General features: G+C 46.3%; 1 protein-coding gene across 2 annotated transcripts in view; it reads right to left on the minus strand.

Annotated features, from left to right (window-relative positions):
• The window catches only part of FNDC1 (fibronectin type III domain containing 1), a 1121378-nt gene that overhangs the window by 884015 nt on the left and 212828 nt on the right, over positions 1 to 24535 (minus strand). For both annotated transcript variants that reach the window (XR_015296657.1, XM_086927416.1), the window contains exon 2: positions 18886 to 19092. Coding sequence is in view for 1 of the 2 variants with exons in the window: in XM_086927416.1 (XP_086783542.1) it covers positions 18886 to 19092 (207 nt within the window). In the remaining variant the exon portion in view is untranslated. The remainder of the gene's footprint in view (positions 1 to 18885; positions 19093 to 24535) is intronic.

Consider the following 24535-nt stretch of genomic DNA (forward strand, 5'->3'; position numbering starts at 1 on the left):
GGCCTAGTCAAAGCAGGCCAAAACAGCGCGACCTGAGTGTTACTAGGACACCTGGGCAGGTTTCTGCACTCAGAGGTAAGGGACTCGATGCTACAAGACTTATACTGGCCCGACCCCCTCCCCATTTGAGATGTAGAAGAACAGCCACCAGCTGTTGTGAGGCCAGTGATAAGACCAGGGTCTCCTCTTCTGATTAGTGAGCAAAGTAGGAGAGACTAGTGGAAAACCCGATATCTACATGCAACGAGCCGCCAACCTTACACTGCCAGTGTTAGCATTGCTAGTGGGTCTTTGTGGTGGTGACTGGCCCCTTGGGGTTTGTTACATTGGAGGTGTTTCCTATACCAGTCCTTCCATGCCTAACTATTCGAAGTAATGGCAGCCCACAAATCATGCAAAGACTTGTCCGTAAGAAACATGTTCACCAAAGCCCCCTCAAAGAAAACCAGCACGTACAGTGAATGAAGTCCCGCCAGGGGCAAGAGCAGAAAGCCCTCTCCACACAGAGCCTTACCGGCAAGGGCGGAACCCCCATTAACTAGGGCCTTCATGGAGGATCTGTTAGATAGGGTCTTCATTCTGGAGGTTGCCAGTGATGTTAGAGAGGAGGAACCAGATGCCTATAACAGGAACTAATCAATCTGCAAGATCAAAATGTCACACTGGAGGCATATCTAGAGGACCTGGAAAATATGTATCAAACATCTGAATCTGTGGCTTCCCTTTGGGGCAGAGAAAAGGGATATTGAGACATATGTGAAGCGCCTATTTCACCAAATCCTAACTGAACTGGCAATAGCAGATATACAACTGGACAGAACCCACTGAGTCAACATTGTTACAAACTGTCATCCCGATAAATCAGAGAAAAACTGTCTGCCCATTTACACTTTTGGGTTTCAGCAGGGCTGCATATTACCAGGTATGGACATAATTGTGGTACCTGTGAGTAAATAATGTTGAGAAAGCCTGTATTAGTTTCCAACCAGACAATGACCCCAAAAGATAGTGATTAGAGTATCTTCATGTCAATCTATCTTTCAGCCCTACGAAATACCCATATCGGTGGCTCCTACTACTAACGTATGAAATTACTCAAGGAAACTATAAGGTAGCTGTACTTCACTATCTGCCCCTTATCTTATATAGCATGTCTGGTTGGAAACTAATACAGGCTTTCTCAACATTATTTACTCACAGGTACCACAATTATGTCCATACCTGGTAATATGCAGCCCTGCTGAAACCCAAAAGTGTAAATGGGCAGACAGTTTTTCTCTGATTTATCGGGATGGCAGTTTTGTATAACTAAGGTAACCAGCTTTATAAAATATCCATTCACATCAGACAAGGGACTAGAGCTACCTACCACTTGCTTTAAAATCAGAAACTAATGGTGGTATGTTAACAACACCAAGAGATGTTAGAATTATTAAATTCTTTTTGACATTAAGGCAATCAGTGCCAGCAGTATCGGATAGATATTGTAAACCAAATATTGGTATCCACTAGTGATGTGCCCCCTTTTTGGAGTTAATATGTTTTTTACAAATACCAATATCTTTACTAAAATCAGTAAACAGGTCAGTGCCAACCACAAATAGAAATAAGGTGTTCTGTTTCCCTAAATGACAGGATATGTTTCAGGTTAATAAGGTCGTTGTAAAAAATGTTCTATATATGTACATAATACTTGTCAAACGCAAAAAAGTAATTGTATGTTTCTTTTTAGAACTTGGTCCTGAAGAAGGTTTTTAATCGTTTCTCCAAAAACCGAAACGCCGCGTCGACCCCTGTTCTTGTGTAATTTTTTGTAAAAAACTTTTGCGTATAAATTCTTATGTATGAACTATTTGTTTGATGCGTACACTACTGATTTTTTAACATGTTTTTAAACTAGTTACTGTATAAACTGTTTTTAACTACTTGTGTTTTTTGCGATTGACTTGTGACTTTGAAATAAATACACATTGTTATATTTTTCTAAAACCTAACGTCCTGTCCTCTTTAAAACTTGATAAAACTCAAGGAAAGTATGAGTATTAAATAAATCCTGAATTGTTTGTATTTAGATGTTGGATGCTACACAACCTAATAGAGCTACGAATAAGATTTGTGTATAACAATGTGTGATTGGTATTTGTAAAAATATAATTTTGGGCACCTACAAAATCATATCACCCAACTAGGGTCATTTGTGGGACTTCCTTATTTGTTCACCTACTCTCCCCTGTCCCAGAACTGACAGATAAGGGGGCCTCCTTCATTTGTATTTGTATTAACATTGTCGGTACCCCACTGGAAATCCTGACCTACTTGCACTACTACCGTAAGAAGGAAGCCATAAGCCAGGTGACCGCCCGGACTTGCTCCAGAACGGTCGCTCCCTCCCTCACTCCCTGATCCCACATCCTGTTGATGCTGCAGTTTGCTTTGGGTATCGTTATCAGCGCTGTATATCTTGTGTGTCTGTATATTATTTGACTGGCTTCGTAGCTCGATTTCAAGAGCTCTCAGCTGACCTTCATTTACCTTTAGCGCCGCTCGCTCCGCTCTGCATTGATCCCACATCCTGTTAGTGCTGCAGTTCGCTTTGGTTATCGTTTTCAGCGCTGTGTATCTTGTGTGTTTGCACATTATTTGCCTGGCCTCGCAGCTCGATTTTAAAGAGCTCTCAGCTGACCTTCATTTACCTCTAGCGCCGCTCGCTCCGCTCTGCTTTGTAGCGCGACATTTGCTGCGGCTCCCTGTGCTTGCTAGCACTTTGGCTGTTTTCTAGGCGCTCGGTCCATTTGCTGCCCCTGCCTCACTTTCCCTTTGACCCTCCATTTTGTTTGTTTTGCTGTTCCCTGGCACGCCCCTCCTCCCCGCTACCGCCTCCCAGCTGCTGCCCCTCCCACGCTCCACCCCCCCACTTTCCATGTTAGACAGATGTCCCAACGCGCAGCATCCACGAGCTGCGGCCGCGCCAAAGGTGCGCCAAAGGTAAGCCCGTCTACGCCCTTCCTCGCCTGGACCACGCCCAGCGCCAGACCCCCTGGTCCCCGTCTCACCCACCCCATCCGCATTACATACGACGCCCCCACCCTCTTAGCCCTAAACCCCGGCCGACTCCCCACCTGCGCCCAAGCCGCTCCTGGACACACCCATGGACCCTTCACTTGCAACTCCTGCAAGTTCGACGGCACCAAGACCAACTCCTCATCCACGAACACACAACAGATATCTGACTCCAACCACCTAAAATGCATCCTGCTTAACACCCGCTCGGTCCACAGACACGCCATTGACCTCTGGAACCTTCTCGACACCATTTCTCCCGACGTCGCCTTCCTAACAGAAACATGGATGAACGCCTCATCAGCCCCAGACATCACCATTGCCATCCCGGAAGGGTACAAGATCATCCGGAAGGACCGCACCGACCAAACAGGAGGAGGCATCGCTATCGTCCATAAGAATTCCATTCGCATCTCAACCAGCTCAGACGTCAACCTCTCCAGCGCCGAACACCTTCACTTCCAGATCCACACCGATCCCAAGACCACACTCAGAGGCACCCTCCTCTACCGACCTCCAGGATCCCGCGCACAATTCAGCGACGACATCACTGACTTTATCACCCCTCACGCCCTCCCCTCCGAGGAATACATTCCACTGGGAGACCTCAACTTTCACCTGGAAAAGAGCGATGACAGCAACGCCACCACCCTTCTGGACAATCTCGCCAACCTAGGACTCAAACAACTTGTCACTACCCCCACCCACATCGCAGGTCACACACTTGACCCAATCTTCACCTCCAGCAAACATGTCTCCTTCAGTCACACCACTACTCTCCATTGGACGGACCACAGCTGCGTTCACTTTTTCTACAATAAAACCACAACTCACAACCATCCTCAACCTTCTCTGCGAAGAAACTGGAACAAAATCACCACTGACCAGATCTCCTCATCGCTTCTTCAAAACCCCCCTGTCCACTCCTCAAACCCCGACCAAGCAGCCATTAACCTCACCCAATGGCTATCCAACAGCGCCGACATCCTAGCACCATTGAAAAAACGTCAAATCAAACTAGGCAGCAAAAACGCCTCCGGGTTCAACGATGACCTTAAGAAATCGAAGAAACTCTGTCGATCCTTCGAGAAGGCCTGGAAAAAAGACCCAAACACCAGCACCAGGGACGCCTTCAAAATCGCCACCCGCATACACCACCAACTAATCCGATCTGCTAAGAAAGCCGCATTCAAAGACCGACTAGAGAACAACGCCCACAACAGCAAAGAATTATTCAACATCGTCAAAGAATTTACCAACCCCTCAGCCAACTCCAACGACATCACCCCCTCTCAAGCCCTCTGCGACTCCCTAGCTTCGTTCTTCCACAACAAAATCGCAGACATCCACAACAGCTTCGACAACCAACCCGGAGACCAACCCACCCAACATTCTGCAGGACCTTCACCCCCCTTGAACATCCTTTATGACTGGAACCCAATCTCCATTGAGGACACCATCCGCTTGATGAACTCCATCCACTCAGGATCCCCCACAGACCCATGCCCTCACCACATCTTCAACAAAGCAGACTCCATCATAGCACCACACCTCCGAGACGTCATCAACTGCTCCCTCAACTCCGCCACCTTCCCGGAAAGCTGGAAACACGCCAAACTCAGCACCCTTCTGAAAAAACCCACAGCTGACCCCACCGAACTCAAAAACTACCGCCCCATCTCACTCCTTCCATTTCTGGCCAAAATCATCGAGAAAGCCGTCAACAACCAGCTCGCCGCCTTCCTCGAAACCAACAAATCCCTTGACCGCTCACAGTCCGGCTTCTGAGCCAAACACAGCACTGAGACCGCGCTCATCGCAGCAACAGACGACATTCGAACTCTACTGGACAATGGAGACACAGTCGCCCTTATCCTCCTCGACCTCTCCGCAGCCTTCGACACAGTCTGCCATAGCACCCTTCTACAGCGCCTCAAAAACACCGGAATCCAAGGAAAAGTACTGGAATGGATCACCTCGTTCCTCACCGGAAGAACCCAGAGAGTCCGCCTCCCACCATTCAAGTCAGAGGCCACTGAAGTCATTTGCGGCGTACCTCAAGGATCCTCACTCAGCCCCACCCTCTTCAACATATACATGAGCCCCCTCGCGGCCATCGCACGCCAACACAACCTCAACATCATCTCCTACGCTGACGACACTCAACTGATCCTTTCACTCACCAAAGACCCTAACATCGCCAAAACCAACCTACATGAAGGAATGAAAGAAGTTGCCGAATGGATGAAGCACAGCCGTCTGAAACTGAACTCAGACAAAACAGAAGTCCTTATCTTAGGTACCTCCGCCTGGGATGACTCTTGGTGGCCAGAGGCCCTTGGAAAAGCACCCATCCCGACGGACCACGCACGGAACCTGGGCATCATCCTGGACTCCTCACTCTCTATGAACAGACAGGTCAGCGCCGTCTCCTCATCCTGCTTCAACATTCTTCGCATGCTCAAAAAAACATTTCGCTGGATCCCCACCGAAACCAGAAAAACGGTCACCCATGCACTGGTTACAAGCCGCCTGGACTACGGAAACAATCTATACGCCGGTACCACCGCAAAACTCCAGAAAAAACTCCAGCGCATCCAGAACGCATCAGCAAGACTCATACTAGACATCCCGCGTAAAGACCACATCACCAGTCACCTGAAAAACCTCCACTGGCTCCCTGTCAATAAGAGGATTACTTTCCGCCTCCTAACCCACGCACACAAGGCACTCTACGAACTTGGACCCGAATGCCTCAACACACGACTTTCCTTCTACACCCCCACCCGCCAGCTACGATCCTCCAACCAAGCCCTTGCTACCGTACCTCGTATCAACAAAACCACCATGGGAGGCAGATCCTTCTCCTACGTGGCAGCTAAGACCTGGAACTCACTTCCCACTCACCTTCGCCTCACTCAGAATCACCTAGCTTTCAGAAAACAACTTAAAACTTGGATATTCGACAAGTAATTCCCCACCCTTCCTCAAGCGCCTTGAGACCCTCTGGGTATGTAGCGCGCTATATAAATATTCTGACTTGACTTGACTTGACTGGGCATCACTCACCAGATGAACACCATTCAATTTGAGGGCAATACGGTGTTCCTCTACCAAAACCTGGCACCAGGCACCTCACATCACTGGCATCAACTCAAGCCTATAACCAACTTTCTTCAGAGTAAGTCAGTTAAGTACCATTGGGTACACCCCTCCCGACCGCCCTTTACCTGGTGTGGCAGTTGCGGTCCGCTCCCTAGAAGAAGCTGCAGCAATCATCGACCTTCTAGAGCTTATAGACCCAGGACCCTTATCAGATAACTCACCTAGGACAAAACACCCACCACAAAGAGCTGAGAAATCAACTAGAGAGTCATGAGGGAAATCAACTGAAAAACCTTTGAGGGCGTGATGCAGAGAGAATGACAAGTGATTTTAGACAAGCTACAGATGAGCAATTCAGAAACTGGACAGAGAACACTGGATTAACAACCTTGTTTCACCTGCAGGTAGAGGTGCTATTCTCTACCTTTATTAGCCCAGATGAATGCCAGAGACTAAATGATAGGCTAGTTTATTGGCAGAAACATGTCAGCAGGAAAATGGATGTTAGGGTCATAGTGCCCTGAATTATCTTTGCTCTTTTAATCATGCCTAGAGTAACTACTAATAAAGAAAAATCCCCTTGGTTTACCCTAATATATTTTCATCTGTATGCCGCTAATATCCAGCAATTATAATTTATCAAGGACTCCCCCATAGTTATGAGGTAGAGTCCACTATGGATTAGGTGGGGGGTCCAGGGTGAGGTAACTAATTCTTTCCCTGTAGAGCGTGGGGTTAGACAGGGATGCGTCCTGGCACCCACTTTATTCTCATTGTATATCAATGGCATAGTGGACTACCTGAAGAAATCCCCTACGGATGCCCCAATAATTGACGGGGTTCGGGTACCAGTATTAATGTTTGCTGATGACACGTTGCTGGTATCACGAACTCCTAGTGGCCTTCAGAAGGCAATTAATGCTTTCGGGGATTTCTGCCAGATCCGGGGCTTGGAATTAAATACTTCAAAGACTAAGTTTATGTGCATGAATCCAGCCAAGCCATACAGGGGCACAATAACTTTTAAAGGGGCCGCTTTAGAACAGGTGGATGCTTTTACATATCTTGGTATCTCCTTACAGGGCAATATGAAATGGAAATCCCATATTGACTCAGCAGTTTTAAAGTTCCATCAACTAGCAGGGGCCCTAGCACTTAAACATAAATCCTCATTAACCAAACCTATCCATCCTGTGTTAGAGATTTATAGCATGAAGGTGCTAAATGCCTGTCTGTATGGTTCAGAGTTGTGTTTTTTTTTTAACTTGAGTGTTTTTTCCTCTGCTGAGAACAAGTTTTTGAGACGTCTGGTTGGCGTTCCGCAGAGCACACCAACAATCCCCCTGTTGTATGACTTGGGGAGGAAAAAGATTGAGGACCTGGCTCGATTGCGCCCATTGCTATTCTGGAGGCGAATAATGTCAACGCTGGAGCTAGGTCATTATGCCTCCACCCTCATGGACATTATTAAGGAAGATCGATTCCCTAGAATAACATGGCTCAACAAGATTAGGAACCTATTAACAAAACTCCACCTAGACCATCTATGGACTAACAATGACCCAACTGCCTTTCCATCAAAGGAGATTGTGAAAAAAATGTACTGGGATATGACTATGCAATCTGTGTTGACCTCTAACCCCCATTCCATGTTAACATCCCGGTGTTTGGAAATCAAATTTGCTCCATTGTGTGAACAATACTGGGATTTTATTACAAAACCTATGGATAGAAAATTGTATTTTCAATTTAGAGCTGGTAGTTTGCCCCTTAACGCTTTCAAACAAAAGTGGTCGCCTAGTAATGTTAATGTATGCAACCATTGTAAAGTCTTGGTTGAAGATAACTCGCATTTTTTGTTTGTCTGCCCTCTTTATGATTCCCCAAGAAGGAGGTGGTTAAAACCAGCGTGCCAGAATTTAGGGACACGTAGGTGCCAGGAAGCACTTAGAATCTTGGGATCAAACAGCTCCCCTCCGTTAGCAATTGCAGTAGCAAAATATCTGGGATGGGCATGGATCATTCGCACTCGCACTTTAGCCAGTGGAGTCAGAGGAAATGCATCGTGATTTTATATAGACTAATTATTTAATTAATCATGTTTAGTGAATTGGAATTTTTAGCACTAAATGTATTCCTTTTAGTCTCATTCGTCAGCGTTTTGAATTTAATATGTGTTTTAAAATGTGATTGTATTTTAGAATAGTATTTTCTGATGTATTGGATAGGGTGTTAATGCTTTTATGACAATGCTGTCGAATAAAGCTTTTGAAATTGAAATTATTGGCAGAAACATGTCAGCAGGAAAATGGATGTTAGGGTCATAGTGCCCTGAATTATCTTTGCTCTTTTAATCATGCCTAGAGTAACTACTAATAAAGAAAAATCCCCTTGGTTTACCCTAATATATTTTCATCTGTATGCCGCTATTATCCAGCAATTATAATTTATCAAGGACTCCCCCATAGTTATGAGGTAGAGTCCACCATGGTAAAACCATCGTACCAGGGTGGGGTGAGGGAGGAAGCCTATGATAAAGAATGCCACATTTGGTGGGTGAGGCTTTCTTATTCAGAACAGGAAAACTGGATCTGGTTTTTCAATCTAGTGATACTAAATATGGAACACACATTTCTTCTGCTTTCATTTTTGGTGCCTTGTGCCGATTGGGGTTAGATGTGTTTAAGTTTTTAAGGATGTATGGTGTGCACTTTGTTTCCTCCTCGTGTGATTGCTTGTTTATCTTTCCCAATCTTTGGAAGCCAAGAGTCCATGACCCACCCTGGATGAGCAGACCACAGTGGAGCAGGGCATGCGTGGATGAAACAATCAAATGTTCACAGGCCAATGTGGGCACCCCTCAATGCCACCCCTCAAAGCCAGGTGAAAAAAGATAGTCCAAATAGCTGTAACTAACCCGTTGTGAGCCAGGAGCCACGGAGTTCAAAGAAGAGCACCCGCAGTCCTACCGTCAGAGGTCCTATCAGCTCAAAGGGTCAAAAAGGTCTTTCAGATAAGAGAGAGAGTATTCTGGGGTGGGGGGGAATGAAGGTCCAAGTGTCAGTCCAAGGTGCTGGCAATGAAGGTGGTCATCCTGTCCCCTTAGGCAGTCCAAGTAGTAGGTCATGAGAGTCAAGTTCCCCCGGTCTACCACATTCCTCGGTGTCCGCCAATTCTGGTCGATGATCCTGCCTCTGTAGAACCAGTCAGATGGTTGTGCTACATCCTCCAAGTAAAAGCTGCATAGAAGATGTCTGTGTATCACACCTGGCCCCCATCCTCCAGTGACTCCCCAGGCTTGACCCCCTGGGGATGAAGCAAAGGGCCCAGGGTACAGCAGCTGGGAATGGGGGCTCCCTGGGTGCAGGTTCCATGATCTGAGGGGCTTGCAAGGTCCTGGCTCTAGTCAACTTGGTCTCCGGAGTGTTCCTCCCTCACAGTACAGTAAGCTCCAACAGCGGCCGATCAGCTATTCTTCACTGCTGGGAGCACCGCTCCCAAGGCCCGATGGATTTTCTGTAGATAGGTAGTAGGGAGGAACCCTCGCCCTTGGAAATGGCCCTTCTGAGTGCAGTCAGGACTGGCCAGGACAGCACAGCAGCTAAATGCTGCACCCTCCAATGCATGCCCACAGGGGACAGGTCGGTCTCCCCAGCTCAATTTCAGATGCCATAGCATTACCTCGCTGTGCAGCAGTCACATGCCCGCCTGGGGGCATCTGGGTTCAAACCTCAATGCGGATGCTCGCTGGCAAGCCTGTGGCCGGATAAATGATGGCTGACGATGGTAATAAGAGCAACGCCTAGCAGACTAAGGCCGCCATCTTTGGCCAGACCCCATATCCACTAACATTTTTAACATTTTGAAAGGGATTCAGGTCTTACACATGTAAGGGCCCTACAAGCTGAGGCTGAAAAAGAAATACAATATAATGTGCCTCTCTAACAGCTACTTAACTTTAAACCCTTACATCTGGGGTCTGGACTTCTGGGAAAAGGTAAAGCATGTCCTCTTCTTTTTGAGATATGCTAGAATTCAGTAGTGCTTCCAAGGTTTTGCTACCACCTCATGTTTCCTGTGAGGAACTTATACTGTTTTATTATTGCCATATCTTCAACTGATAAGAACCAACTGGGAATTTGCCCTTCATGCTACATTTCTACTGACGGATATATCCCAAACCACCTATGGTAACTCTACTGTCAGAAGCGACATTGCAGAACTCCAAGCCATCTCCAGGTAGCATAGGGCAATCAGCCAATCCATTCATGTCCCCCACGGTCATAGCTTACAAATGCTGCCCATTTAGACCACCTTCAACAAAAACAACCCAAGTACCAACTAAGTATGGAAAAAAATGTTACATTATGACTATTTTCTGTTCATTGGGTACATTCAAAACTTCTTCCCCGCTGTCCAGCCTCTTCACTCGAGGTGCCAAGTGAAGCGGTTTAACCTAAACTGCAGTAGTTTATACTACGTGGTTACCACATAAGGATGCCGTGCTCCACGATAAGCAGCCCACCGGCATCCTGGGGCACATTTCAACAGCTATTGACCAGTGCCTCCAGTCATTGAGATCCAAAACCATAAACACCAAGACCATACACCACACTGACGAACTAGATCTGGATCCTACCGCCCTAAAACTATTATGTCCAGTATAATTGGTGAATATTATTGGAAAAGCTACAAGTGTCACTCACGGGTGCTGGGGCACTGACTCCTCCTAATGTAGCAATTGTCACAGCTGTCTTAGCCTTGTACTTCATGCTTATAAGAATGGATGAAGCACTCACCCACCCAGCCCATTATTTGAATCTGGTTCCATGGGAAGACCTAGCCAATATTGCCCGACTCTCAATCTCTTGAGTGTCCTGCTGCTCTCTGGGACTCTAGCTCATACAATAACATTAACAAATTAAATTGGAAACATGAACTTTATTCACCACCGCACAAAACGAGATTACGGCGACCCATGTATTTTAAAGTTTGATAATTAATTTTATCTTTTGATATATACTTCATTTTAAACTGTGAATTTAAAAAAATTGTGAGTTTTAATTAACTATGCAATAAAGTTACTCTATTACTGCTGCTCTGCCCAGTCCCAAAAGCTCACAAGTTTTCATAAAGAGGTTGGAAAATGTATTTGATTTGCAGTTCTCTGATCTGCCTTGTCACTTCCAGATGCGATCAACACTGCTGCTGCACCATCAAGGGTAGTCTGGGAAGATCATTCATGACTTTGTGAGCACGAATTTAGACTTAATAATGTATTATATTAACATGGATGTGACACAATTAGAGTAAGTGCCTTTTATTTTCAGAATGGCACACTTTAAAGGTCCATTCATGGTGCAGGTGAAACTTGATTCTGATAATAGACTAGGCTGCATATTACAGGCTATCCATTCCACCCTGGAGACAAAAATAGTACAGTGGCTATTGATGTTGGGCTGCTACAGACATATCTTTTCAAATATGCAAATAAGGTTAGAGAAGCAGAAACAAAAATCCCTTCTGTCAATTCAGAAGTGACAAAGCTCTCCCAGCTAAATTTTGCCCAGGCCTAGTTAAGTTATTGTATTAGCAAGGCAAATTTATAATGTGAGATGCCTTATTTGATTTGTCTTAGGCTGCATTTTGCCGGGCCCCAAACAATTGTCCTCCAGGCAGGACCCCACATCTTTTACACTTTCTTCAATTGCAGTAAAACCACAACCACAGTGTTGTGGCAATCGAGTCCAGTCACCCTGGAGTTAAAATAGTAATTTTTACCCCTTCACTATCCAACACTTACCCTACTGTTAATCTGCCGGGCCCCAAACAATTGTCCTCAAGGCAGGACCCCACATCTTTTACACTTTCTTCAATTGCAGTAAAACCACAACCACAGTGTTGTGGCAATCGAGTCCAGTCATCCTGGAGTTGAAATAGTAATTTTTACCCCTACACTATCCAACACTTACCCTACTGTTGCACCCCCTGGAGTTAGAATAGTATTTTGTACCCCTACACTATCAAACACTTACCCTACTGTTGCACCCCCTGGAGTTAGAATAATAGTTTTTACCCCTACACTATTTTTTTAAATCTTTTTTAATGTTTTCATTTTTATTTAAAAGGTTTTACATAGCGCTGGCTAGACCCGGAGGTAACAGAGCGCTTTACATGGGTATCAGACAATAAATTGCAGGTTACAGCTTTACAAAGTGTACACAGTTATTAGAGCATGGCAATTTTAGTTACGAGTAAGGTTGAGACAAACAAAAGGGAACATATAGGTAGGGGAAAGATCTGGCAAGGGGAGATATTCCAGGGAGTGGGTGGATAAGAGCAGGGGAAGTAGACAGAGAGTGGAGGAGGGAAGGAGGAGGGGAGGGTTAGAGACACGGCATGGCAAGAGGAGGGGGATTGTGACAGGGACACAAACTGGTAGGCGAGTCAAAGCTGCACATAAAGTCCAGAAGCTGTTATCCTAAGGGGAGTGGTATCATTTCCCCATCTCTGTTGGGAGAGGCTCCCTAAGCGCAGTGGACTCTCTCAGAGGGGTCTCTGAGACTCCAAGGCCTATTTACTGGATCCTTCCCCAAAAAGGGTAAAGGGAGTGCTTTGGCAAGGGGTGCCATACCATACCTCAATCGTGAGTGGCTCCTTGGTGCTGTGGACTCTCTCAGCGGGTATTCTGAGACTCCAGCGTATATAACTTGGATATTTTCTCAAAAGGGGGAGAAGGAGTGCTTAGTCAAAGGGCACAAAAGGACAGGGGGCTAGGTGGTGAAAGCAGGCAAGGGGAAATATTCCGGGGAATGGGGGGTAGGAGCAGGGGAAGTAGACAGAGAGTGGAGGAGGGAAAGAGGAGGGGAGGATTAGAGACACAGCAAGGCAAGAGGAGGTGGAGGGTGACAGGGACACAAACCGGTAGGCGAGTCAAAGCTGCGCCCAAAGTCCAGTAAGCTGTGAACTCAGGGGGAATCGTATCATTTCCCCATCTCAGTTGCGAGAGGCACCCTAAGAGAAGTGGACTCTCTCAAAGGGGTCTTTGAAACTCCAAGACCTACTTTACTGGTTCCTTCCCCAAAAAGGGGAGAGGGAGTGCATTGGCAAGGGGTGCCATACAATACCTCAATTATGCGTGGCTCCCTTGGAGCTGTGGACTCTCTCTGCGGGTATGCTGAGACTCCAGCGTACATATCTTGGATCTTTCCCCAAAAAGGGAACAAGGAGTGCTTAGTCAAAGGGCACAAAAGGACAGGGGGCTAGGCGGTGAAGCGGGCAAGGGGAAAGATTCAGGTGAGAGGGGATAGGAGCAAGGAAGTAGACAAAGAATGAAAAAAGGCTGAATAGGAACAGACAGATAGGAGACAAGGAAAAAGCAGACTCAGAGAAATACGATAGGGGGGTGGGCAAGACAGTGAGATGGGGAGAAAAAACTGTGCCCAAAGTCCAGCTGGGTAGGTGACTGCTGGACTTGGCCCTTCTGGTGGGTTCACCCCTAATCTTTTTGCTTTTAGTATGTGATCTGTGTTAGTAATTTTTGGGTCTCTGCGCACTTTTACCCTGTGTCCCAGAGTAAAGTGCGTGCGTGTAGTGAGGCGGGCCTGCCCTCCCATAGGACTGCATGGAGAATGTGTGTGTCCATGTTAATTCCTGATGTGTGGGGAGTTCAGGCTCGAGTTTGGTATGTGCGAACTCGTGAGAGTGAATGCTGCGCAATGGTATGTGCGGCGTGTATGTGTCTAGTGGGGAAGTGCCACTTCTAGACATGGATGTGTGTGTGCAGTGAGGGTGCTGGAGCATGATTGGCTGGAGCTGGCTGGCAAGCCTGGATCCAGGAAGTCTGGATGGGTCTGCCCAGGAGTGAGTGGAGACATCAGCATGAGTGATGTGAGGGAGGGTTGCACCTGGTTCCTGAATGGGGATGGGCTTTGCCCACACAATGCTGGCTCTGCCCCCTGTGGTGCGTCTAATGACCCTAGCCTCTCTAGTGAATGATAGGGGTGGTTGAGCCATCAAGGGTGCTCCAAAACCAGCTGCGACTGGTTTCTCCCCCCCCTGCACCTACAAAGGATTTAGTAGTATTAGAAGGGGCTGTGTTCCCTTATAGTTGGTTCTGTCCAGGATCCTGTCTGAGGGGGGCTGTTGCTGGGCTGGGTGCCAGGAGGACCGCCACTTGGACTACCTTCCTGCGGGAAGGCCCAGTGAGCTGGCTCTGGGCCCAGCCTTGCCCCCCTGTCTGCCTCCAGAACCTTGCTGGAGCTTCGCTTTTGTCCATAGCGCTGAGAGCGCTTTACTTTCGCCCCTAGCGCTTAAGAGCACTTTATTCTTGCTGCTAGCGCCTGAAAGCATGCTATTTCACTTGTAGCGCTGGGAGAGCGCTTGGGTTACTGAGCCGAGTGCCCACCTCGAGTCATTGTTTATCTTGTGGCCCGAGCCGGTGCCCACCCGGCATTTGCTTATTTTTCTTCCCCCGCCAGGCCGCAGCGCTGCCTGCAACGACCCGGAAGCAGCTTGCTGTAGGCCAATCGCGGCGCGGCCCCGGGAGAGGCGGCCGGAAGTCCCGCCCCCGCAGTCCGGGGAGGGAAGAGGAGCTCGGCGGCTGAAGGTGCAGGCGGGGCTCCGTTGTGGAAGAGGAGCCCGCGCCGCCCACAGGAGAAGCCTTCCAAAGTTGCCTGGTTCCCCCGCGAGGCTCTCCCGAGTGAGAGAGCCCCGCCCTCCGCCAGAGAGGACAACCGGCCCGCAGGAGAGCCCCCGCCACAGGTCCAGGTGAGTGGGGGCCCGTGGTGTTGATCCGCAAGAGAGGAAGGGAGTCGGGACACATTGCCGGTGTCCACCGCCCCTCCCCCCCTGGTAGCCCGCTCTTCGCCCCTGGGGCATTTTCGTGTCGATAGAGCCCCATAGGCTCTTTTGGCCATATAGTGATTTTTGAGTCCCCCGTGCGGGACTCCGACGCCTGAGCTCCCGTTGTTGAGGGACCCTGAGAGGCTCAAGGCCTCTTGTTGATTCAGAGCCCCGAGAGGATCGCAGTTGATTACTTTCGAGTCCATGAGGGACTCCAACGATGCCGCATTTTTCTTCAGAGCCTGCGAGGCTCAAGGGTCATTTGTAGTTCATGCCCTGAGCGGCTCCATGGCCCCACAGTTGTTTAGAGTCACAAGAACTCTAGGGGGCATTTAGCAGTTTCAGAGCCCACGAGGCTCCTCAAAACAGCCCGGGCACATTTTCTCCCGAGTCCCCAGAGGAGGGACTCCAACGCCTGGGCAGCGCACCTTTGTGTTTAGAGCCCAGAGAGGCTCTAGGTGGCAATCAGTGTTCTAGAGCCCTGCGAGGCTCCCACGTTGGCCTCATCATTATATTTACTGCTGCCCAGCACTTCGTGAGCAGCTGCCACGTTTAGGCGCCCTTGACACTGGGACACAGGGCGTCCTAGCCCTAGAGAGGCCAGTTGGCCTAGGGACAGTCACAGGTGGTGACTAAAGTGATTTTTGCGCAATTGCGTTCTTTAATACACCTCTGAATGTTTTTAGGCATCATGTGTTTTCCTTCCCTGCACCTCTGAATGTATTGTTTATGCATCGTGTGCCTTGTTCCTTACACCTCTGAATGTATGTTAGGCATCATGTGTTATGTGCTTATACCCCTGCAGGTATTGTGAGACTTAGGTGATTGTTCTTGCTAGTACAGGTGGTGCTAGTGAGGTCCTGGTTCCCTGCGCAATATTCTCCTAAGGTGGTTAGGGTTGCGTATGAGGTACTTACCCATTACCAGTAATTACTGGTTGTGTGCTTTATGTTCTATTTTGTGCTACAGTGATTTATATTCTATGTTCTAAGTGCTAATTCTACCTAGTGCTAAGTTCTAAAAGTGCTAATTCTACCTAGTGCTAAGTTCTAAAAGTGCTGATTCCTGACAGTGGTCCATGCGGCCCTGTCTTGTACATATCCCTGTAAATTCTGACCGTGCCTGTTGGCACATTGTAAAGTGTGTGTTTTATCTAATGTGTTTTGGTATAATACAAAAGCTATTTTTACATATACCTTGTGTGGAGTTTCCTTTGTGGTGGGCCTTGGGTGTTGTTGCTGGGGTGCGTGCGCAAATACTTAACTCACATAGCCTCCAAGTTTAGCCTTGCTGCTCGCGCCACGTTACCTAGAGGGTGAGCAGGGGTTATCTTGGCGTGTAACTCCTTTGCCCTGACTTAGGATTGGTGGTCTCTGACTGACTTTGGCGCAAGCCCTGGCCAGCCGCGGATCCCATTGACGTTCAGGGGATGAAGCAAGGCGGATCTCCTCAATAGCTAAACAGAGCAGCTCCACTGGGTGTCAGACATAGTGCTCAGACTCCGCTGTCAGGAGGGGGATCTGGGCTGGGCACTGCCAGAGTTGTTCCCGGTCTTCGATACGGGTGTCCACTGTTTTTTCAAGGTCATCTGCCCTCTCCCCAATGTCTGTTACCTCCTTTCTGATTTCCTTAATAAAAGCCTGGCCGTCAGATTTAAGAGATCCAATTTCAGTTTTAATTTCCTGCAGAAATTGCATCATAATAGGTCGGGTGAGAGGATCGTCGGGGCTTTCTGATGAGGACACCATAGATGCAGAGGCAGTGGGACCAGCTTTGCTCCACAACGAGGTGACAGGATCCTGCCCAGCTGCAATACTGTCCATTAAAATTATTAAGGCCATGCTGCAAAGTTGCAGTACTGTCCATTAAAATTATTAAGGCCATGCTGCAAAGTTAGAGTACTGTCCATTAAAATCATTACAGCCATACTGCACAGCTGCAGTACTGTCCAATGATTACAGCCATGCAGCAAAGGTGCAGTACTGTCCTTTCGAATGATAACAGGCTTGCTGAAAAGATCAGTACGGGTGCACATAACGCACAACGGCACTGCTTAGAAAGTTGGGGTTGATTCATTAAAGGTATAACAGCACAATTGAGAAGTCGCGTTACTGCCCTATGAAAAGATTTCAAGCCCTGCTGAGGGGTGTCGGTGTCGTCATTTTCTGTGCCTCTGCCCTGACCAAACAGCCTACTGTCCATTAAAGCGACGGTGTTTCAGTGGCAAATCACGCATTTTGTTTCAAAGAACAGAAAGTGAAAAGCGCTACGCACCCCCATGTCGGCGCTTCTTGGCGAAGTTCCTTGGGGTGCTCCTCGCGCTGCTCTTCCGGGCTGGGGTCCTGTGTCCGCCCCGGGCGCTCCCGCCGCTCTGCTCTACCTTAAATGTAATGTAATGGTATGCGTTGTACAGATATAATGCGATGTAATGGAATGCGTTTTAAATGTAGTTTTAAAAAATGTGTTGTAATGGTATGCAATGTAAATGTATGCGTTGTAAGGGATGTTGCGGTGTAAAAACTGCGTTGCAAAGGCATGCGTTGTAAATGTATGCATTGTAACATCATACATTCTCACCCAGCAGCCCATCCAAGCAAAACATAAATAAGGACGCAGACCAGATACACTCTGAAGATATCTCTAAGTGACTCAGAAGAACAAACTCACTCCATGAACAGGAACCAGGAATTTCAATTTGTGAACTCTTCTCTTTCTGTCATATAAAGAAAAGTGCTATCCGAAAGGGCTTTTCAGCTTTTAAGCAAGAAAGATCTAGAGTTTGGGTGACATGGTACTCCAACGCAAACACAACATATTTCCCTGTCTCTTAAACTCTTGGCGCACCTGCCTATTTTAGAGATGGGTAGACCGTTAGCTTTCAGTTGACATAGTCTACCCCCATTGGCTCCGATGACAGAAAGCTTACTCTGATGGTCCAATGGAGGTGAGGCTGTCAGGGGAAGGGCATTCAACCACCCACCAAATGTAGACTGAACAGTGTAAAGTCCTTTTTTTCTGTCCTTCACAGCCTGGTGAAACCTCGTGGTGAGCAGCAGTAAAATAGAAATACCCCTAGACCTTGGATAAAACTACCAGGGTGCAGGGGGCATTATTATACTTGTTTTCCAGAAGCAAAGTCCTGCATTGAGTTGATATTGCTCACTCTATCTACAACTAATTTTAGTGTGCCGTGTTCAAAAATAAACTATTCCCATTTTCTCCTACTTACAGAGAGGAAGACACTGGTGTATGATTTTCTATAGAAGGTTTCAAAATTGAGCTTTCCACTCTAAACTGTTACCATATCATTGCATACAGGAATGCTGCAAACCACACTTGAGATCCAGTGGTGCAATAAATGTTACAACATATTTTAGTATTTTCTTGAGATTTGAGTCTTTATTGGGTCATTGATATAGAGATGAGATAGGCTTTCATGTGTAACACCTTCTCCCAAAACACAACATATCAATCGTAGGCCCCAAATATCTGAGCTGTTAACCACACAATTGTATGTTACCTGTAGAACACTTTACAGGTAACATACTGTTAATATGTTTTGTATTTAGAAGAATAAATAAGATAGACTAGAAAATATTAAAGGGAACTTTTTTCAAGAAAGAATTACCAAGTTGGCACTATCTGACAGAACTGAATGCTTGAACATATGAGCTGGAATACATTTTTTCATCCCAGTGGCTCTGACCCGGAACCTCAGATAAATGTGTAATTTGTTTTGAGGTGTAGTGCATTTTAGGTTATTTCACCTAGCCTTTTCCAACAAGGTTGTAGATGCTAGACAAATAGAATTAGTAGGACACCATAAAGTTTATTCCTGTCAAACCGATCAGAAGTATTAAAGATTACTTGACTTACCAACATGTTTAACCTCTGGGCTTTCTTCTTCTGGTTTCAATGGTGAATGGTTCAAATTCCTACTCCTTGCTCTTGTCCCGAAGAGATAACCTTGAGCTCTCCGTGGACCTTCACTACCTGACGAGGAAAGAGGTCGTGCCCGGACCACTACTTTGTCCTCAGGAGACCGAATCCGCATTCTCATAGGCCGGCTTGGCAGTTTCCTTTCTGGAAGTAAAAAGAAAGCACAAACCCTTTCACATTGTGATTTTTGAACACTTCATCCGTAGTGTAAATTCTAAATTAATCTTTGTTCGAGGGTGTGAATATATCACACCCGCCTTAATTCCTGGGTGCCCAGTTCAATTGTGGGTTTTTAGGATATTTATCCAACATTTTTTACCTATAACCCAATCAGCACAGAACTCACCAGCATCATCAACACCTCCATCTCCACAGCTTCCTTCCCAGACCCCTCATAAAGAAACCCTCCTCCGACCCCAGCAATCTAAAAACATTTTGACCAATCTCCCTGCTCCCCTACCCAGCCAAAGTACTTGAGTAAGCCATCAACCAACAACTTACAGAATAGCTGGAACAAAACCACCTATCACAATCAGGAGTCTGTGCTAACCACAACACTAAGACAGAGCTGAATGCTGCCACAGACGCCCTGATCCTCCTTGACCTCTCTGCTACGTTTGACTCCATCTCCCACCATACTGTCATTGACAGACTCCAAAACATTGGCATACAGCAAAATGCCCTCAAGTGGATCATCTCTTTCCTCACAGGTCGCACATAGAGCATCCAGCTGCCTACCTTGAACACCGAACACAGGGACATAATTTGCGACATTCCCCAAGGATCATCTCTCAGCCCCCACTGTTCAACACCTATATGACCCACTCATAAATGTCATCAGATTCTACGGACTCAACATAATCTCCTAAACTGCTGAGACTCAATGTATCCTCTTGCTCACTGAGGACCCCTCCTATGCCAAAACCAACTTCTGTGATGCCATAACCAAAGTAGCCAACTGGATGAGAGACAACTGCCTCAAACTCAACTCTGACAAGACAGAAATTTTGATCTTTGGGAAGAACACTTCCATTTAGGACCACAGCCGGGGGTCAGCAGAACTTGGACCAACAAGCACACCAACATATCATGCATGCAATCTGGGCATCATCCTCAACTGCAACTTGCCCATGAAATGACAATTCAACGCAGTTGCCTCCTCCTGCGTCCACACCCTTTGCATGCTCTGCAGAATCTCCAGATGATTCCAGTCAGCACCAGACAGACCGTGACCAGCCGCCTCGATTATGGCATTGCTCCCCACTTTGGCATTTCCACCCAGCTCCTCAATAGACTCCAGACCATACAGAATGCTGCAGCCAGACTCATCCTTGACCTCCCTAAATCGACCCACATCACTCCGCCCCAACTCAGACATTTCCACTGGCTCCTCATCTAGAAAAGAGGCTAGTTCAAGATCTTCATGCACGCCAACAAAGATCTACATGATCAAGCACTGTCCTACATCAAACATCGACTGAACTTCCATCTTCCCGCAAAACTCTTGCGCTCCTCCTCACTTGTACTCGCTCACCCCCCTTCATCCATAGCAGCCGCAGCGTGGCCAAACTCAAGACCTAACTTTTTGCCTGATATATGGCACACTCAGGAACCAGATACCCTGTGGTGTTTCAACTGCGTGTCATGAATCCACACCCTGATGTACCCACGTTGGTGGTAAAATCAGGGATTAAATAGATTAAAAAGAATTAGAGTGACAAAAACGAAATTGAAAATATTAAATTAAAACATTATGTTATGTATATTTCTAAATCCTGAATTAATCATGGTGAAAGATATTAAGATTGCGCTATGCCCATGAAATCTTTACATGATGCATGAAATAATTATGTTATGCAATGCAAATAGACGCAGGCCAAGATGGCCGACATGAAAAGTCATTTTGAACCCCTTATGTGTAGTTCCTTTTCTACGTTTGAATAATTTGATTGGATGTTGAACAACCGAATGAAATGGTTTAATATTTAATGTAGACTAAAAGTTATGTCATTTAACATTGACGAAGGCCAGGCGGCTGAAAACACGTTTGTGTTAGTCTACTGAAATGGAATTGCTGGAATAAACTTGATATTCTTTATCAGCTCGAGTGCGCAGCAGTGTTTGTCTTGGGACATTGTCTTTGGACATTTGGTGTATGGTGATATGCGCTGCGGTGCCGCATCTGCGAGCAGCAGCACCTGTGCTATTGAGAGAGACGATTAATGGGCGGTACACGTTTTTGGAGGTGGAGGAGTTTTTCTGGATATATATATATATATATATATATATATATATATATATATATATATATATATATATATATATATATATATATATGAGAAGGTGGTTCTTTTCCGAGGAGAAGAAACAAAGGCCACGAGGGGAGTTCAGTGAAAACAGCAGCTTTATTTCAAGGGTCCCAGCGGTGGCGGATGCATTTCGGCGAGTGAGCCTTCTTCGGCGCCCCATGCTGTAAGGATACCGTCCCTCATTAACTCCTCCTGTTACAGTCTCTGCTCGCACCTGCATCTCCTCCCCAGGGCAATCGGCTGACCAATCAGAGTTCGTGTTGAGTATAGCGAACTTCTAGTCCCAGCATGCAGTGTGTTTGCATTGTTGAGATGGTCGCGTAGAGGAGTGAGTGAACATAGGATCGGTGCAAGCTTTGCAGGTGAGTAGGGCGGATCGAGGAACAGATGAAATAGCAGCGTTCCCTCTGAGTCCCCTCTGACTGCAGCGACCAGTCGCATCAGGTAGCATGTAGAGTGGGGGCAGTCATATGTGAGACTGGGTGCCCAATTGAGATAGAATATCTCGGTCCTCTCTCGTCTTCCTGACGTTTCTGGCAGACTTCAGAATTTCCAGTTCCCTGGATACAAGGTAGCTGCAAGCAGCGAGATGCCAAGTTCATTCCGGGTCTTTTGGATGCTGCAGGGTCTTCGGACTGTGCCTTGGCAAGCACAGAATATATGAAGGTGGTTCTTTTCCGAGGAGAAGAAACAAAGGCCACGAGGGGAGTTCAGTGAAAACAGCAGCTTTATTTCAAGGTTCCCATATATATATATATATATATTGATCAACAAAGTTCGCCAGTTTCCCAGCCACAAGCGGCGGCGGGCTCGAGTGAGGAGGCGACCCTCGTAATATTCCCACGCAACAACTTTACCTTCCGAAAGAAGTTGACTCGAGCCCAGATCCTTTTAGCGTGAAGTTTTATTCAGCACACAGAATGTCAAGCAACACCCGACGCGTTTCGGTGCAGCGTGACCAAGGTGCGGCTGCACCGAAACGCGTCGGGTGTTACTTGACATTCTGTGTGCTGAATAAAACTTCACGCTAAAAGGATCTGGGCTCGAGTCAACTTCTTTCGGAAGGTAAAGTTGTTGCGTGGGAATATATATATATATAGATACTGAGACCACCAATAAATTCAGAATGGTCACTAAATTCTCAGTAGAGGCCAACACTTTAAGGAGGATTCTCTCTAGAAGCTGGCACATACTGCCTACAGACCCAGTTATTGGATGTGATGTTCCTGAGAGACCACTCATCACATTCCGTAAATCCCGGTCTATAAAGGACATGGTAGTCCACAGTCACTTAGCCTCTGTAAAATCAACAGGACAGAGCACCCTGAAAGAAATGTCGGGGTTCTTTCCCTGTGGAAAATGTCGCGCTTGTGAGCATAGCAGAAGGGTACTTTCCTATGCCATTCCAGGTGTAACCCTACCGAAGAAGATCAAACATTTTATCACATGCACTACACCATATGTGGTATACTGTTTGAGCTGCCCATGCGGTTACAAATACATAGGGAGCACGATCAATGGGGTAAAAATGCGAATTTTAGAACACCAACGCGCCATAATGAACAAAGATGTTTCCTATCCGGTGGCCAGACATTTTGCCCAAGTCCATCAGAGTAATCGGGAACTACTTCAGTTCTTCGGTTTGGACCATGTACCGCTAAACCCTAGGGGAGGGGATAGGCTGACACGTCTCCGCAGGCTTGAGTCGCGATATATTATAGACATGCAGACGAAACAGCCGGGTGGGTTGAACATCGGAGAGGAATTGGGTATACACCTGGGGAAATGAATATCCAACTAGCACCAGGTGTTTCATGATTAGATTCATTGAATGGTATAAGCAGATATAATGTAATAAGAACTGCATTCATTGTAAATAGGTAACCCTCATGCATGCTCGAATCAGGATGGTTTCAAGGATGAAAGATGAAATTTGAAATCTGAATTTTTGAATTTATTCCATTCTTATGGATTCGTGCCTTCAATTTTAACTCTTCTGTAATTTTTAGGTTCTTTGCTTAAATTTTTGGTAATCCTCTTCAATTTCTTTCATTTCCACCTTCTCTTTGGAATCCTAGAAATAATAGAAGGCTTCCTTTCTGTTTCCATCTTCCTTTTCACCTTCACAGCATATCATTTCTTTGCTATTATACTTTTCTTTTTTCTTTCCCTCATGAATATGGTTCACCTTGGATGGGACACTAGGTTGAGCCGATACACGGCTCAATTATCAAGTGTAACAGGTACATCGATTAAAGATGACCTTTTCTCTCGATTGTGGCACTCCTGGGATGTATACCCTCATTAGCCTTGAGTGAAATCAGCGTTCACTGAGTTGACCGATCAGGGGAAGAATTTTTGGAATGTGAATACATAATTGCCAAAGTCAATTGATGATAATGTGATTTGGTGCATTGTGATGTGGCCGTTAGATTATGTCGGTGATACGCCGATACACGGCGAGATTAGTTTAACTTTCACCGACTTGGGTTATAATCTTATGCTAATATAGCATTGGACTAACATCTTAACCCCGAGTGCAACTGTACAAGGATCTAACTGTACAGAATGGTGTTCACAATGTATAGAATGTATATAGTGTAAACATTTGTAAATATGGGGTCATAATGACATGATATGCTGATACACAGCAAAATTATTTTGTTTTTGTTTTTGTCATCTAATACGATGAAAAGAGGCATTAGTACATCACGAGGGTTATAACGCATTGTAAATAGGTCATTGTGTTTGATATTTGAACCCACTTAGAAATGGCCGCCATAATGTCAATACTTGCACGCTTGTCCTTTTTTCCTTCTCACTAAACAGGAAATGAAATGTATATATGGTGCCGGAAAGAACGGCAAACGGTAACACTGACGAAGGACTAGAGGTCCGAAACGCGTCTGTTTGTTTTGGTCAGAACGCCTGATTAAAATCTTTTTGCAACATACCCCCGTGAGTGCGTTTTTCGTCCCTGGAGGATGTGTCGAGTGGAGCTGCAATATATATATATATATATATATATATATATATATATATATATATATATATATATATATATATATATATATCGCTGGCTTGAAGTGCAAAACATGTCCAAGAACACTCCTTAAAACAAAGAAGTCTGAGGCCACTTGGGGGAAACACAGCGGAGCATCTTTATTTGCAGGAAATCACAAAGGAAAGGACGGGCGTATGCATTTCAGCCTTGTGGCCTCTTCAGCGCCCAGGTCGTTACACAGGGAAATAATGCGCCGCTCAACAGTTCTGCCCCA

The sequence above is a fragment of the Lissotriton vulgaris genome, chromosome 6 (assembly GCF_964263255.1).
Source record: "Lissotriton vulgaris chromosome 6, aLisVul1.2, whole genome shotgun sequence".
NCBI classification, from domain to species: Eukaryota; Metazoa; Chordata; class Amphibia; order Caudata; family Salamandridae; genus Lissotriton; species Lissotriton vulgaris.